This window comes from Orycteropus afer, unplaced genomic scaffold (assembly GCF_000298275.1).
Source record: "Orycteropus afer afer isolate SDZICR_OR568_19922 unplaced genomic scaffold, OryAfe1.0 scaffold00048, whole genome shotgun sequence".
NCBI lineage: Eukaryota > Metazoa > Chordata > Mammalia > Tubulidentata > Orycteropodidae > Orycteropus > Orycteropus afer.
Genome location: NW_006921635.1, coordinates 2,192,148 through 2,208,646, shown reverse-complemented (window position 1 = coordinate 2,208,646; position 16,499 = coordinate 2,192,148). Strand labels below are relative to the sequence as shown.

Here is a 16,499-nt window from a genome sequence, read left to right as displayed (position 1 = left end):
GAAAGATATGGCAGTCTGCTTCCCTAAAGATTATAGCTGTAGAAACCCTATGAGGCAGTTCTACCCTGTCCTATAGGGTCACTAAGTCAGTCAACACAAAAGCAACAGGTTTTGGTTTTTATATGATAGCCACAAGATAAGATCAACTTCCACACTCCCCTGGAATCTCTGCAATAATTAAAACTCTCACCCAAGGGATCTGTTTACTTAATTTCAGGATTTCTGCTTTCTAAATGTTTATCCTCAAATAACTTTTATATCATTAATATAAAAATATCTGTTGCAAAGGATACCACTCCATCGAAGTCATCGCCACACCAATGTAGAAGTTGTTTTAATCTAGTTTTATATTTACCACCAGACTGACTTTCCCCAATAAGGGAAGAATATGTAGCAAATATAACACCCTTTTTCACACTGCCATTATGTTTGGAGGAAATTTTTCCATATTTGAACTGAAAAGGAAAATAGAAGAATTTAACAAGCACACCTTTTACTCTAAAACATTTCTACTACAGCAGGAAAAAGTCTATATCAAGAATTCTTAACCTGGTTGGTCTGTGACAGGCTTCAGAGAACTTTTCAAAGGACTTTCAAAAATAATACATAAAATTTCTAACATCATATATATATGCAAATGTATGATACAAGGATCCAGTTTTCATCAATGTCTCAAAAAAGTCTATTACCCAAAAAAGGATTAAAAAACCAGACAGAAACTCAGCTATAAATAAAATAAAATCACAACAGTCTATCTACAAATATTTTCCTTCAATTACATTGGCTCAAGAATCAAAACATTTCTAGACGCCAATTCTATGTTCTTAATTTTTGTACTATTTGTCATCATTCAAGAAACGTACTGTCACTACCAATCCACTTGGCAGTACCTCCCCAAAGAGTCAGCACAACTGAACCAACCCAGGCTCCACATGGAAAACAGATCCTCACTTAGTGGGAAAGGGCCCACAGGAAGGCCCCCGTAGGGAATCCGGCTGTGTATTCCCCCCTTACCACCCCAGGAACGGATGCCTAATGGGTCAATAATCAAAGTTCTAATCACATGAAACTGTGTTGTAGACAATAACATGTATCAACTTCAACTTTACAGGATGCTGGACACAAACACAGCTACTGGTCCACACCCACAGTACGTAGAAACATCTAAACTAGTCTCCAAATCACAACTCAACTGTCTATGTGCTGCACAGGACTCCAGGTGACCTTCACTGAGAGGCACGCAGCCTGTCCATACAGCTTTATGACACGCACCCTTTCTACCTACACTGCTCAATTTAACAAAGAGTTTTACCATTTACCTCCGAGGCAAAAACAAAACTAATGCTGACGATGGAGAGAATAAACTCCACGAACAACAGGGACCATGCCTATTCTGTGCACTGCTACATAACCACTGCCTGGTGCCACAGTTGGGACATGGTGGATCCACACGGCGACAACACCACCACACTCTGGTTTCTGTGGAATAATTCATTGACTTCTCACTCCCAACAACTCTATGAGGTAAAAACCACCATTATTTCCATCTCACAGAGAAGTCAATATTCACTGAATGACCAACTGAAGAAAGAGTTTCCATACCTTATTCAATGAATGGACTAAAATGTTTTTTGCTCCAATATCTCTCAAATCTCTTTCCGCATCATACTTTAAATCATTTGAAACACTGAACCTGCCACAAAAAAAAAAAAAAAAAAAATTAACGCAAATTCCATCATTCTAACAGAATTTGGGAACAAAGCCAAATCTCGACACTTCAAAAAACCCTCACCAACTCATTAAAATGCATCCCCACGTGCGGAAGTGGTAATTCAGAAAGGAAAGCATCTAAGGCCAGTCTCTAACACTCACCACAATGCTCTTTTCCTACTCAACAGGTAGTTCTCATAGATGATGCCCGCAATTGTCCTCCCTTTGCCTACACCTGCTCCATCACCTATTAAGAAGCCAGCTCGATCACCATTCGGTAGGAATGTTTCATGTTGCTGAAAAAGAAAAAGCTAGTAGTCAGTCTTTCAGAGGGTTTGGTGATAAGCCTTTCATGCATTTAGGAGTATGTTAACATTTTCTGCTTTTCTATCAACGGACATATAGTTTGGGTTTTCTCTTTTTTCTATATTCTTTCTTGCTTACCTTAACACACCCCAAGTAAGTTAGCAAATTAATGAGCATTCTTTCATACCCTTTTTGGCACTGGTACGATGGGGGTAAAAAAAAAAATTTAATTGTGTAAAATACACAGCTTGATATGCCATTTCAACCACTCTGAAGGGTACAGTTCAGCCACCCTAATTAATCACTTTCACCATGACAAACACAAACTTTCACATCACATAGGGGGAGGCTGGCTGGTTGGTCATTAGTTGTTTTAACAAAATCAAGAGTATGACAGAAATTTTTTCAGGACAACTGATAATGGCTTTCTCTTACATTGTTTGAAAGACTGCACAATATTATGGCAGTAACAGAACCTCTTCAATCAAATCCCCAGTAATGTGGGCACTCAAATCTTCTTTAGTTTTTAGCCACTGGGAAGAAAACCTTCAACAAATCCCCATATATATAGATGTCCTTATATAATTTTATGAACTAGACCTCATGAATAGAAGTAGACACTCCCAGTGATTCCAAAAGGATGGTGACACTTGTCATTTTACTAGGAATGCAGTTCCCACAACCAGGCTATCCTGTTTTAACACATAAAATTCCTAGGAAACTTACTTTCCACAAATTTTTCATGCAAAGAAACTCACCTTTGGATTTCAACAACTATACTATAGGGACTCAGAGAGAAAAGATAAAGATTGTATGTATGTATGCTTACCTGGGCAGCATAGGTAATTGCCTCAAGTTGTAATGCAGATAACCAGCCATGATCAATAGTTTCTTCAGAAATGGATGTTCTATACCAAACATCGGGAGGAGTAACACTGGATAAAGAGCTAGTTTCCACCACAGCATCTGGGTGACGTAGGCCAATTTTTACTAAAGGAAAATAAAGAAGTATTTAGTGTTAATTCCTCTAAATAATAACTTCCCCACTTTTATTATAAGTTACTACATTTTCCCTATGACAAAAAAAATAGAGCAATTGAGTAAGTAACTAAATCCTCTGGGCTGCTATAAAAAGTCACTAATGATAAAGTATTACTTAAACTTCACTAAGAGATCTATTTATCACTTATGTATCGTTTAAACAGACTTGCTGAATTTAAAAGACCTAGAAAAATACCAACTTAATTCCCATCACCAGATCCTCCAATGATCACAGTCCTAGAGAAAGGACTTACTCGAATGAATCGTTCATTTCATTTGGTAAAACAAAATATGTGGTATGGGTATTTTTACCTTGAAAAGTATCTGAAAGAAAACCTTGGCTATAAAACTAAAATAGCCACCAACTCCCTGTATATTTCACGATGTGAACAGCTGAAAATGGATAGGCCAACTTTTCTATAAAAGGTCAGACAGTAAATATTTTCAGTTCTGTGGGCCATCCAGTCTCTTGCACAATTGCTGTTAAAACATAAAAGCAGCCACAGACAATAAGAGAACAGGTACAGCTGTGTTTCAATAAAACTTTATTTCTAAAATTGGCAGTGGGGTGGATTTAGTTTGCTGACCTTTGGTTTAAAGGGCTGTGGATAAACTCAATTGTTTTATGAAAACCATTGCAGGGGGTGGAGGTGGCACAAGAGGGCTGTAAAACTCCAGACACCACATCCTACAGCTCATTTTAAAGGACCAGGAGAGCATGGGATCCTCAGGTCCATACACAGCTGGTAAACAAGGATTTTAGTGTAACTTAAATGCTACTTACTATTAGTGCCTTCTGATAGAAATCCAGTGTATATAAAAGACAAATTCTAGGCATAGATTTGTTTAATCTCATGGCTCCCATATAATGAAAAAGTGAAATTAAAAACTATTAATTTTCAACTTCATATGGTGGCAACTAAAAATAACAAATCATGGTGCTTATGCAAAAGACAGAAATAAGCGTTAATGAAAAACAGTGACTCCATTTAGCACAAGCTATTTTAAAGATTCCAATGTTTTTGTGATTTATTTTAGATAAGCTGTATAAAGTATATCAAGCTAAGATACGTTATTTACATTTCTACAATTTGCTATGTTTTTATAATCATTTCTCATCTGAGCAAAAATTAACTCAAAACAGAACAAAACTCAAGCTGTTTAGTCTGTTTTAAAAAGCTTCAACTTAAAGCTAAACAAAGTTCTAAATTTGTATAGAAAAAAAGAAAAGAGCAAAACTTTCACGTAAATATTTAAAAACATATTAGTTAAAAAAATATTTCATCCATAGATGAAAAAAATCATCCATGTCAAACCCTCAGGGACCCAACACAGGCAGGTCCTAACACAAAACAGTATATGTGTGTGTGGAGGGGGGGGACCTCTGTGAGCCCAAGAGGAACCCACAAGTCTCATTACTATGACAACTCCCAAAGACATACATTTTATTGGCATATACTCTGCATAGGTTTCTGCGTGACCCATTTCTTCTTCATCTTCTTCCTCCGGTTCGTCTTCCTCTTTCACAACAGGGACCTTCTACAACACAGAAAGAGCACAGTTAATCCAAGCTCCAGAGGCTAGAGGCCCAGCCCAAGGCCAGGAACCACCAGCTAAGGACTGGGAAGCACGACGTACCACCACTTCACCATCCCCTACGATCTGGGTCACACGTGTGGCCCTCCTCTGTCCAGGGTGAGCTCACAGACTCCATGACCTACTGTCACCTCTGACGTGCAACGGGGCACCCAAGGCTCCACCTTCCTTCCAGCCACCACCAGCTCCAACTACTACTGTTCCCTTAGATACTGCTCACTGCCCTCTCTTATACTCAAACTGCTTCCAACATCAGCCCTCACCTTTCATGCCAACTCCCAGACTACAAAAAGCAGGAGGCACAGGGAGAGAAGGTAAGTTACCCTCATCAGCATACCCTACAACTCACGCTCATGGCAGGCCTCCATTTAAGTCTCTCATCTCCTTCCTCCTCTCAGGTCACTTCCCTACCCATCTTCTTTCCCTAAGATCCTAAAGCCCAAACCACCACCAAAAGACTCCGGAGGTTGAAAGTTCTTCTGAACGACAAGAATGTACTTCAGACGTCTGGGATTTCACAGATACAACAAATCACACATAGGAGAGCCATGTAATTTATTCTCCATACCTCAGTACAGCTGAGAATAAAATTTGGAGCTACTGATAACTGCATCAAAAAAACAGGAGTAAATCCAGACCATCCCAGACAAACCAGGTGAGCGACCACCATATATTCTTATGCTCCCCTGTGTCTCTCACAGACTCTTAAAAGGGTTTACACTTTGTAAGTAGGGTGAAATACTATTTATAAACTGAGAGAAGACCTTCAACGGGCCTTGCTCCAACACCAGAACCATTAGAAGAGCTCGACTGACATGGTCTTCTCCACAGAAGCGTCGAGAGAAGACACCAGGAAGCACATTCCGTTAAAGAAGGAAGGATACGGGGAAGACGGCACTGGGCAATCAGGGCTCAGCGTTCCTCTGGTTCCCCTCAGAGTCTAGAGAGAACGTGGCCACACAGACGCTCCATTAACGGGGAAAGGAAAAGAGAGGCTGGGGATAAACTTCCAAGCCACATCAACCCACGAAGTCCTCAGGAAAAATCTTACATGTTCTCAGAATTATGCCAAAATGAGACCTCAACTTCAGAAACTCGGGACAAAATGGGACTGGCCAAAGAAGCAGATCTAAATCCCAATTCAGCCACTACTTAACTGTGCAGCCTAGGGCAAAGGGCCCAGATCATTAGTCCCATTTCTCCCACTGCCCTCCTCGTCCACTTCAACAACAGGAACGCTATGCTGAAATACCTCACCTCCTCCTTTCTCCCTTGGCCCTTCCTGCCCCTTCCCATACTACAGCAAAATCACCAGGGGCCTACCTGGAGGTAACACTGGTAACACTGAAGGGTCCCACGATCTGGAAACCACACAGGTAATATTTCTGAATGAGTAAGACAGCTCGATATAAAATGGCAATTGACACGAAACCTTAGGAGACACTGAAGCAGGGGCTATGATAAATGCTATCACATGCCTGAACCTCAAACGGTCACTCCTCAACTCTAGGCACATTTTACTAGGTGGGGAACGGAGGCCCCAAAGAACTTGGAAATCAAGACTTTTATGCATGAGCAAAATCAAAACTTAGATCTCTCACCTGGTTTTGGCCCACATGGTGCCAATTATCAATTTCTGCCAGCTGTTTCTGAACAGCTAGGACAATAGAGAACTTCAGGCATACTGTGTTTGACTGTTTTATGGGCTAAACTAGGAAGATGAGTACTGTAACCTTACTTGAAGAAAAATGCATTCGTATGTTTCCAAACACTCAACCCCCAAATAAGCTCTGAGGACATGAAGTCAGTTGGGCACGGCCAAAACTGGCTCTCCTGATCCCCACTTCTGACTTCAGATACAGGATGTTCTCCCTGCTCAAAAAGTTCCCCCTCCAGCTCCATGTCCAAGCAAGCCTTAGGCATAGTCTGTGCCAAACCCACTGCCATCGAGTCGACACCAACTCATGGTAGCCCCCACTGGTTTCTAAGGCAGTAAATCTTTACAGAAGTAGATCGCCCAGTGTTCTGGTTATCTAGTGCCATTCTGACAGGAATATACCTCAAATGATACGGCCTTAACAAACATGAGTTTATTCTTACAATTTGGAGCCTTTAAGTCCAAGTTCAAAGTGCCAGGCTCTAGGGGCTGGGTGAAAGCCCTTTAGTCTTGAGGTCCAGCTCCCAGCCCACTGGAGCTAGAGGCATTTCTTCACTCAGACAGCTGCCAGCTGCTGAGGCTGCCAAGCCCAAGGTTGACAAGTAAAAAGGCACAGTCCATTAATTTAAGTCCATTGTAAGTCCCCAGGTTAGTAGAGCATGGCAGGCTGCTGAACAATGACATGGCTACATGCAGCGTCCAAGCATGCCATAAGCTAGAGATTATTCCCAAGGCCGTCTCTAAGGCCATAAGCTAGAGACCATTCCCATTCCCTATATACAGGAAGCAGACCACATCCCACATCCCAAAAGCAGCTACTCAGCTGCTTGTGGTAGATCCCACCATGGAGCTGATTGCCAGTCTCATCACAGGGAATAACTACCACCAGCTGCCCAGCCACTCAACCAGGCCCAGCCAAGTTGACACACAAACACAACCACCACACCCAGTCTTGCTTCTGCCAAGTGCCTGGTGGGTTAGAACCACCAACCTTCTGGTTAGCAGTCAGATGGCTTAGGCGCTGTGCTATCAGAGCTCCTTATGGTCTGTGCAGTCACTCTTATTTCCTTCTTTTCCTTCCCCTCATCTTTTCCAATCCTCTTCACAACCACCCAAGTTTAACCCCTTTGTTGTTGTTGTTGTCATGTGCCGTTGAGTTGGATCTGACTCATAGCGACCCCTCCTTGGGTTTCCGAGGCAGTATCACTACGGATGTAGATTGCCCAACCTTCCTTCCGAGGAGTGGCGAGTGAGTTTGAACCGCTAGCCTCCTGGTTAGCAGTCAAGTGCCTTAGGCACTATGCTACCAGAGTTCCCTTACCACTCCCTTTCTGGACTATTTATTAGCCAACTTCTAAGCCTGTCTCTCTTCCACCATGCCACCCATCCCAAATCTCTAACAGATCCCAGGACTCTTCACAGATACCACAACAAGTCCAAAGTTCCTAATACTCAACTCCAACACCTCTATGGAGCCAAAATCTATCATTCCAACTTTTTTCCCCAAGCCAAGTATTCTGGCTATTGTCATCCTAAGCACAGTCACCTTCTTTGCCCGTATCTCAAATTCTGTCCATATGCAAAACCCAAGCTCCAGTACACCACCATAAAACCAGGCTATTCTGGTTCACAGAGAACTCAGCTTCCTTCAATTTGTAACTCTTATCATAAGCAGTTGACTGTACTTTTTAAAAAAAAATTTTATTGTGATTTGAGTGAAAGTTTACAGAGCAAATTCATCTTCCATAAAGCAGTTCACATACATTTTGTCTCATGAATTGACTGCAATCTCCCACAATGCAACAGCTCCCCTCCCACCTCCTCCCCACAGCCACCTCTTCCCTGTGTCCTTCCCTTCCATGCACTCCTACCCCCCGAGCTGTCTCCCTGTGCATACACAGCCCTTCTATTCTCCCATGACTGATCTCTCCAAGAAGTGTATCTACCTGACATAAGTGTTCAGCTCATATGCCCGTCTTTTGTTTGGCTGGAAGCCACAGGAGTAGGCAGCTAGGGACCACAGTCTCAGGGGGTTGCACCAGGTTTGATCAGACCAGCAAACCTGGTCTTTTGTTTTTCAAGATTTTGAGTTTTGTTCCACATTGCTCTCCCACTCTATTCAGGATCTCCTACATAGATCCCCCTCTAAGTGGACGACAGTGGCAGCCAGGCACCATCTAGTTCTTCTGGTCTCACAGTAATGTAGGCTGAGGATCGCATGGTGTACCAGTCACTTGGACTAATTATTTCCGTGAACCTTTGGTTTTCTTCATTCTTCTCTGGTATGGACAAGGAGAAACCCATGGTTGCATCTAGATGGCCGCTCGCAAGCTTTTAAGATCCTAGTCACTACTCATCAAAGTAGGATGTGAAACAATGTTTTTGTGTAGTATGTTATGCCAATTGAGCGTGATATCCCCTGTGACCACGGTCCCAAGCCCACAAGTCCTCTGGGTAGCTGGCTATGGCCTAGAAGTGACTACAATCTTGTCCCTTGTCAGCTCTACTATATACCTGGAAATTCTTACAGAACATAAAAATACACTTGAAGAAACACTGTCCATCAACCTTATACATGATCATGGGCACACTCCCCCCTGCACAGATATACCTAATCATTCAGCCTGTCCACTCATCTATCCATCCCTAGATCAATGTTTGCTATCACTGACAAAGCAGCTGACTGTACTTTTGATGTACCTCACTCATTAACTACTTAATTCATGGGGTTGTTAAATGTTATGTTCACTAAGATGGGAATCATGTAATGTATTTCTTGTAGAAACTCCCTACACAGAGGTCCTTAAATAAATGCACTGATCAATCAAATAAACATATCATTCCCCAAACTTACGGAAAATCATTTAGTGTATCATATTATAATTCATAACTAGACCATGACATTTTAGGCTTTATCCTAAAATGAACAATTATCAAATATTTTTGGTTTGTTTTCGTATTTTCTAGATCATTGAGTCTCAGAATAAAAAAATATCAGCAATGCATATAACCACCACAGACTACTGAACATACAAATTCTACCATCTGTTTAGTATGTATTAGTCTATTCTAGTGAAGTTTAATGCTTACCCCTAATTTATATAGCCGAGTAGCTCGTCCACACAAAAAAACTTTTCTAAGGGTTGTTTGAGAGTACTTTTAGTCAGTATACTTTCATACCACACAAAAACATAGACTCTACTTTCTGAAACTCACCATGGTTGGAGAAAAACTCATTTTCATGTCGTTTATCCATATTCTTGCTACTTCTTTATTAGAAGAATCTTTCTTCACTGTACCATTGCTTACATCAGCTGGGAAGGATAAAATCAATTTAAGTCTTAGAACAAAGTCTTTCTTCTTTCCTTCTAGTATTTTTCAAATTCAAAGTTTACCTACTTCACAAACTAAAGAACACCGATCTGCCTATCACCATCTTACATTAAGGATGAAAACATTCAAGTAACTCAAAAGTAAACGTGTGTGTGAGAAATTTTAAAACCATGGATCAGAAGCCACCTTGACCAGAACGATCTGTCAGCTTATTTCCATACAAGTGTCAGGAGCAGAAGCACAGCATTACCTTGAACACACTTCTCTGGGTTTCAAAACGAAACAAAACCCAGTGTTAGCACCAAGATAGTCACTCTGACCTTATTTGGTGCTACTTACCAACTTTTGAGGCTTAACAAGTTGTTACCAGACCAAAGGAAAAACATTACTTTGGGCACACCTGATTTTCCCCCTTCCCTCAGAATAAAGATCCAAATGTGACCCCTACTGCCCCCTGCAGCACTGTTTCCAAACTTCTGTGGCACCATGGGATCCACATCATAAAGTAGAGCTGCACAGGACTCAGAGGAGGGAGGGAGCCACTCAAATGAGTACGCGGGCTTGCTCCTCAGGTAGTCCAAAGACCCTGGTGAGAAGCAGCTTCTCCCAACCGCTCATCACCCACAAGTCCCCTGGGACCCATCCCAGGTGCTGCCCTGCACCTCAGCTTCATCAGGGCCACAGTCTGCTCTCCACAGCAGAAAACATTATCATAAAAATGGGCAAGTGTCCTCAGGCGGCGCAAATGATTTCCCAACTGGTATCCAGGTGCCAGGTTGCAGTCAGTTCCAGAGAATGACCTTGAGAGTAAAACTACAGTCATCAAGGGCAGGATGGTAAGACTCCAGACACAAAGATGCGATTATCTGGGAATTTTAACTATTTCTGTCAGGGGAGACAAAGTTACTTCTACATCAGCCTACAAATCCTTTTCTGGAATACTCCTGGCCCTCTTTTATAAACACAAGCACATTACAACTGCCAAGCAATCAGTTCTGAAGGAAAATTACATAGTGTTCTGTACTAGTTATTAAAACGTATCTCACAAATTAGGAAAAGGATTTAAAAAAAAAAAAACCGAAAAGCAGCACTGTGGAAGGAGAAACCATCTACTCAACAGTCATCACCTCAATCCCAAGACCCTGGCAGGGTGCTGTGTGTGCATTAACAAATCCTCAGGAATATGCCTCATATCCACAAAGACAGAGGAAACAATCACAACAAATGCCCACCCCTAATCTGAAACTGTAAATAAAAGAATGAGCAGCTTAGGCTCTAACTGAGGACTGGGTTAGAACCTCCAATGGTGCCTACTACTGTTATATAATAAGGATGCAACCTCTTTACTTTTTAATTAATTGGAGACTAGAGGGAAGGAGTATCTCACTTAAGAATTCACATTTATATTATATATACACACACACACACACACACACATATACATACCAAAGTTTACCAGGGTTAGGAGGGAGGGGGAAAAGGGGAAGCTTTTGTTTATGCTAACAGTGGTAGAATATTTCAGAAAAGGATAACAGTAATGGTACAACATGAAAAATGTCATCAATGTCCCTAAGCTGTAAATGGGGAAGTCGTCATGTTGGTGAACATGTGTGTGTTTTCACCACACTAAAAGTTAAAAAAAAAAAACATACATAGGCCCTGGTAGCGTAGTGCCTAAGGCACTTGACCACTTATCAGAAGGCTGGCAGTTCAAACCCATCAGCCACTCCTCAGAAGGAAGGTTGGGCAATCTACTTCTGGAGAAATACTGTCTCAGAAACCCAAGGAGGGGTCACCATGAGTCGGGTCGAACTCGATGGCACATAACAACAACAGACATAAGCCTAGCAAAGTTCTCAGAACAAAGTAAGAGGGAAAAAAATGAGTTCATATTTTTTACTTTCTAGAACTAAATGTGTATTACGGAAGTTTGAAATGGCCAAAGTCAAAAAATAAATAACTAAAACGAACCGCCTCCACTAGGATGGAAGTTACAGGAGGCAGAACCACGACAGTTTTCTCCCTAGACACAGCCTTAGCAGCTAGAGGAGTATTTGATACATAGTAAGGGCTCAATCAACATTTGCTGAATGAATGAACAACATCAAAAAAGCCACTTCAGAAAAGAACAACTACAAAATCTATACTCTTTATGCATAAATGAACTCCTTCAAAGTTGTGCTCCTGTCATTGTTGAATGTGTTTCCCTTAACTCTCTAAAGCGTTAAGGATTAGGTCATGGTGATGGTTATTACAAGATTCTGTGAATACACTGCAATCACTGAACTGTACACTTCACAAGAGTGAATTTTCTGGCACAGGAGTTACACCTCAGTAAAGTTGTTATAAAAAGCAGTATGGATGCTCGCTCTTCAAAGAAAATGTAGTAAGTTATTCTATAATAAAAGAGAATAACTGAAAGCAGACTATCCACAAACAATGAAATCAGTGATAGGTAAAATCACAATATTGAGATAGTCACAGGCAAATAAAGTATCAGTTAAAAGCCTGACACCCAAAGTATGGTCCAAGGAGCATCAGTGTCTCCTGGCAGCTTGTTAGAAACGCAGACTGTCAGACCCCACCCCAGACCTACTGAACTCTGCTTCAGAACAAGGTCCCCAGATGATTCATAGGCACATAAAGTTGGAGAAGCACTAATTCCAAAAACCAAAAAAAAGTTAAAAGAAAATTTCGTAGTGCTAGCATAGCTTTACCTGATCTTCTAAGTTTTTACTTCCCTTGAACTGTGTAAACAGTAAATGTACAGAGTACTGCAGACTAACACCTCTTTCATGCTTAGACCCAAATGAAAACCCACTGCCATCAAGTCAACTCCTACTCACAGACACCCCCACTGGGTTTCCGAGGCAGTAAATCTTTATGGGAAGTAGATTGCCCAGTCTTCCTTCTGTGGAGTGACTGGTGGGTTGGAACCAACCTTCTGGTTAGCAGTAAGATGCTTTAGGCACTGTGCTACCAGCGCTCCTTATGCTCTGACCCTAAAAACACACTCTGACATGTTAGCAAGGTGAACAAGACAGGTGCTACTGAATGCAGACTAATGCCTTACTTGCAGCTGTGGCCACTGGCTGGGCAATATTTGCAGGTGGCCTCAGTTTCATGAGTTCATTCAGACTATTATTCTTCAGAAGATCCTTCAGCTGAACTTGCTCTTTCGAAGGTGCAGAGGGCATGGCACTTCGTACTGCTGGTGCAGAGACTGAAGGACGTGTATTTGCAGTGGTCTGGATAAACTTGGTCAAAGTGATGGTTTGCCTATTAGTTGTTACAGGTGGTGTTTTAGTCATTACAATTGTAGATCCCAAGGTCGGAAGCTGATTTATTTGATTCAGCACAAATGTTGTAGTAGATGGAGGTTGCTGCTAGAAAACAAAACAAGACACGTTAGACAACCGAGAAATGCTTTATTCTCTAATGCACCATATGAACATGGTACATCATTTAAAAATCTGAAATTTAATTGTTGCCAGGTACCATCAAGTCAGCCCTGACTCACAGCGACCCTATGTACGACAGAACCAACACTGGTCGATCCTGCCCCACCCTCACCATCGCTGCTATGCTTGACCCCACTGTTGCCACCACTGTGCCAGTCTGTCTTGTTGAGGGCCTTCTCCTTTTTTTGCCAACCTTCTACCAAGCATGATGTCCTTGACCAGGGACTGGTCCCTCCTGATAACACGACCAGAGTACAAGAGATGAAGCCTCCCCGGCTTCGCTTCTACGGAGCACTCCAGCTGTCCTTTTCCAAGACAGGTTCATTTGTTCTCCTGGCAGTCCGTGGCACGTCCAACATTCCTCACCAACACCATAATTCACAGGTATAAATTCTTCTTCCATCTTCCTCACTGGCTTGGGTTCAGTGCACCTTAGTTTTCAAAGTGACATCTTTGCTCAAGGTCTTTTAAACAGGTTTGCCCAATGCAATACATCATTTGATTTCTTAACTGCTTGGCAATGATTGTGGATCCAAGTAAAATGAAATCCTTGACAACTTCAATCTTTTGTCAAATACAATTAGCTATATTTAATTAGTTACAAGTTAAAACACACCACACTTTGAGGTATAGCAGTGGTATGACATTTTAATAATCATCAAGGACAGCAAGCCTATAGCGGGAATGTCCCATGCAAACTATGATGTGTGGTAAGCCTATATAACAGAAAGACTATGGAAGGGAGAGTTTCTAATGCCAGAACTGTCCCAGCTAAAGAACCAAGGCAAATCCTTAACTGCAGCATGCCTGGGCTTTCTGAGGCTCTGTTTTCCAACCTGTGATGCCTGTGACAACTTCAAAGACAAAAACCAAGCAGAGTTTTAAATTCCTCTGTTGTATGAATGATCCAGCCAGGTATAGTACAAAGTTCATAATAATGTGTGTGCTACCTTTGAGTGTAGACAAAACTATAGAGTATTTATTTTTTATTCATGGAGAAGCTAGACAAAAATGTGAAAGAAAACATGTCAAGGTTAAGGACAACAACGTCTTTATAACTACAAGCACAAATCATATATATTTATAAGTTAAGTCTATTGTTGCTTCTTTTTCTCCTCAAACTCTTAGTCTCCTTTAACAGTCTTCTTGATTATTTATCACATTTAAATAAAACTCTCAACAATAATATATAAGAAATTATCAGACTTTACCTAGTTTGTCCACCAATTTTATATCACCATGTTTAAACTAGTAAATTGTTATGGCTAAGGTAAGGTCACAGGACTCTATATTTAAAAAAAAAAAAAAAACTTGGTAGAGCATTTAAAAATCTAAAATTTAATTGTTGCCAGGTACCATCAAGTCAAAAGTTGTATTATATTATGCATATCTATCTATATGTGTATGTATATGTATACATATACGTGTACACATTGAAGGTTTGTTGTAACCTTGTGTCAAGCAAGTCTATTGATGAGATTTTTCTAATGATGTGCACTCACTTGGTGTCTGTCATATTTTGGTCATTCTCACAATATCCAGGAGAGTTTTTGTTTGGGACAACACTGAGTTTATGATAATGAGGGTAAATAAAGTATTTTGGAAAAGGACAATAATTCTGGCACAACATGAAAACTGTAATCAATGTCACTGATATAAATAAGAGGTTCTTGTATTGGCTAATGTTCTGGTGTCACAATTTAAAAAATGAGTAGTTCAAATCCAGATTCAGAAACTAATCTGTGATTTAATTTATTCCATAAAACTACATATTTGATACTTCAAAAATTTCCAAAATAACTCCATCTGCATTAGTAACAAGTATAAATATAAAAAATTACTATTTATAAATTAGCTTCCAGGGTTGTCTCTTAAAACTAGCAAATGGTCATAAATTTCCAGTTTATCTTATATAATCATAATCAACCTATTACTGAAATGATTGTTGAAGCATACAAAGTATGTTCCTCTACTATTAGAAAAAAAATATATTTGTATACACACACACACATGAACAAAAATGAAATCTGTAGGGAGATAATTTGTATTTTTTTAATCTATTTTTCATAAACTTTCTGTTATTTGCAATCAATAAACTTAAAACATTTTGTTTTGTTCTAATTATCTTTTGATTAACTTATCAGGAGAGTGAAAGAAACCTTTTACAAAGTAGGAGGTAAAGACAGGATATTCCCAAAGAGATAAGCAAAAAGCAGAACTAACAAGATAAAACTATTTCATTTTACAAGGTTATCTTCTTAGCATAGGCAGCCCTCAGAGATACTGTCAGTTAAGTTCCAAACCACCACAATAAAACTAGTATCACAATTAAGTGAGTCCCACGAACTTTTTGTTTCCCAGTACATATGAAAGTTATGTTTATACTATATTGCACTTTATTAAGTATGCAGTAACATTATGAAAAAGTTTGAAATATTGTGAGAATGACCAAAATATGACAGACACCAAAGGAGTGCACATCATTAGAAAAATCTCATCCATAGACTTGCTTGACGCAAGGTTACAACAAACCTTCAATGTGTACACGTATATATATATATACATATATACACACACATATAGATAGATAGATATGCATAATATAAAACAAGGCATCCCCATACAATCCTAGATTATGTCAGCAGGGATAGCACATCTCTCTCATTCTTACCCTGACGTTTAACAGTGCCGGCGTAGGTACCGTCTCGGGCTCTTGTTTCACAGGAAGTGTTGTTTCAGTCTCCAAACCCAGTTCTAATGCACCAAGTGGCATTGACTAGAGAGAAAACAACCACAGAGAAAGAAAGAATGATGGCAGTGAGTTCTGTTTTAAGAAAAAGAGTTACATGAATTTTATTAAAATTAAAAACATCAAGAGTTATATTCAAACCAGAAGGGTGGCGGTTCAAACCCACCAGCCACTCCGCGGAAGGAAGGTTGGGCAATCTATTTCCGTAGTGATACTGCCTGGACAACCCAAGGAGGGGGGTCACTATGAGTCGGGGCCGACTCAACAGCACACAACAACAACAACAATGTAAAGTCACTGATAGCAAGCAAAGCAAAAATCCTTATAAGCAAGCATATAATCTTCATAAACCGCTATGCTAACATCTGAATCTTATTTTGGCTTTCAGAGAATGTGTACAGTGAAGCCACAGAAGAATGTTCCTATAAAATATAAAGTCAGCTATTGAGATCAGTTATTCCCCCATCAGAATGCTAAACAACCAATCTCTTACTTATATATATGTGTGTGTGTGTATATATATGTATATAACAATATCAAAGCAGAAAATAATGTCAATTTTCATTGCCAGTATTTTTCCACTTCACGAATGAAGACTAATACTCAACATAAAAGAGTCACTTAAGTATTTAAAATTAAGGCTTGA

At 40.2% G+C, this 16,499-nt stretch overlaps 1 protein-coding gene across 1 annotated transcript in view; it reads right to left on the bottom strand.

Moving 5' to 3' along the window:
* Window positions 1–16,499, bottom strand: part of SBNO1 (strawberry notch homolog 1) — a 47,209-nt gene that overhangs the window by 21,339 nt on the left and 9,371 nt on the right. The window contains exons 5-9 of the mRNA XM_007938123.1: window positions 4,500–4,596; window positions 2,846–3,006; window positions 1,873–2,006; window positions 1,603–1,693; window positions 294–455 (exon numbers count right to left, since the gene is read on the bottom strand). Coding sequence (XP_007936314.1) covers window positions 294–455; window positions 1,603–1,693; window positions 1,873–2,006; window positions 2,846–3,006; window positions 4,500–4,596 — 645 coding nt within the window. The remainder of the gene's footprint in view (window positions 1–293; window positions 456–1,602; window positions 1,694–1,872; window positions 2,007–2,845; window positions 3,007–4,499; window positions 4,597–16,499) is intronic.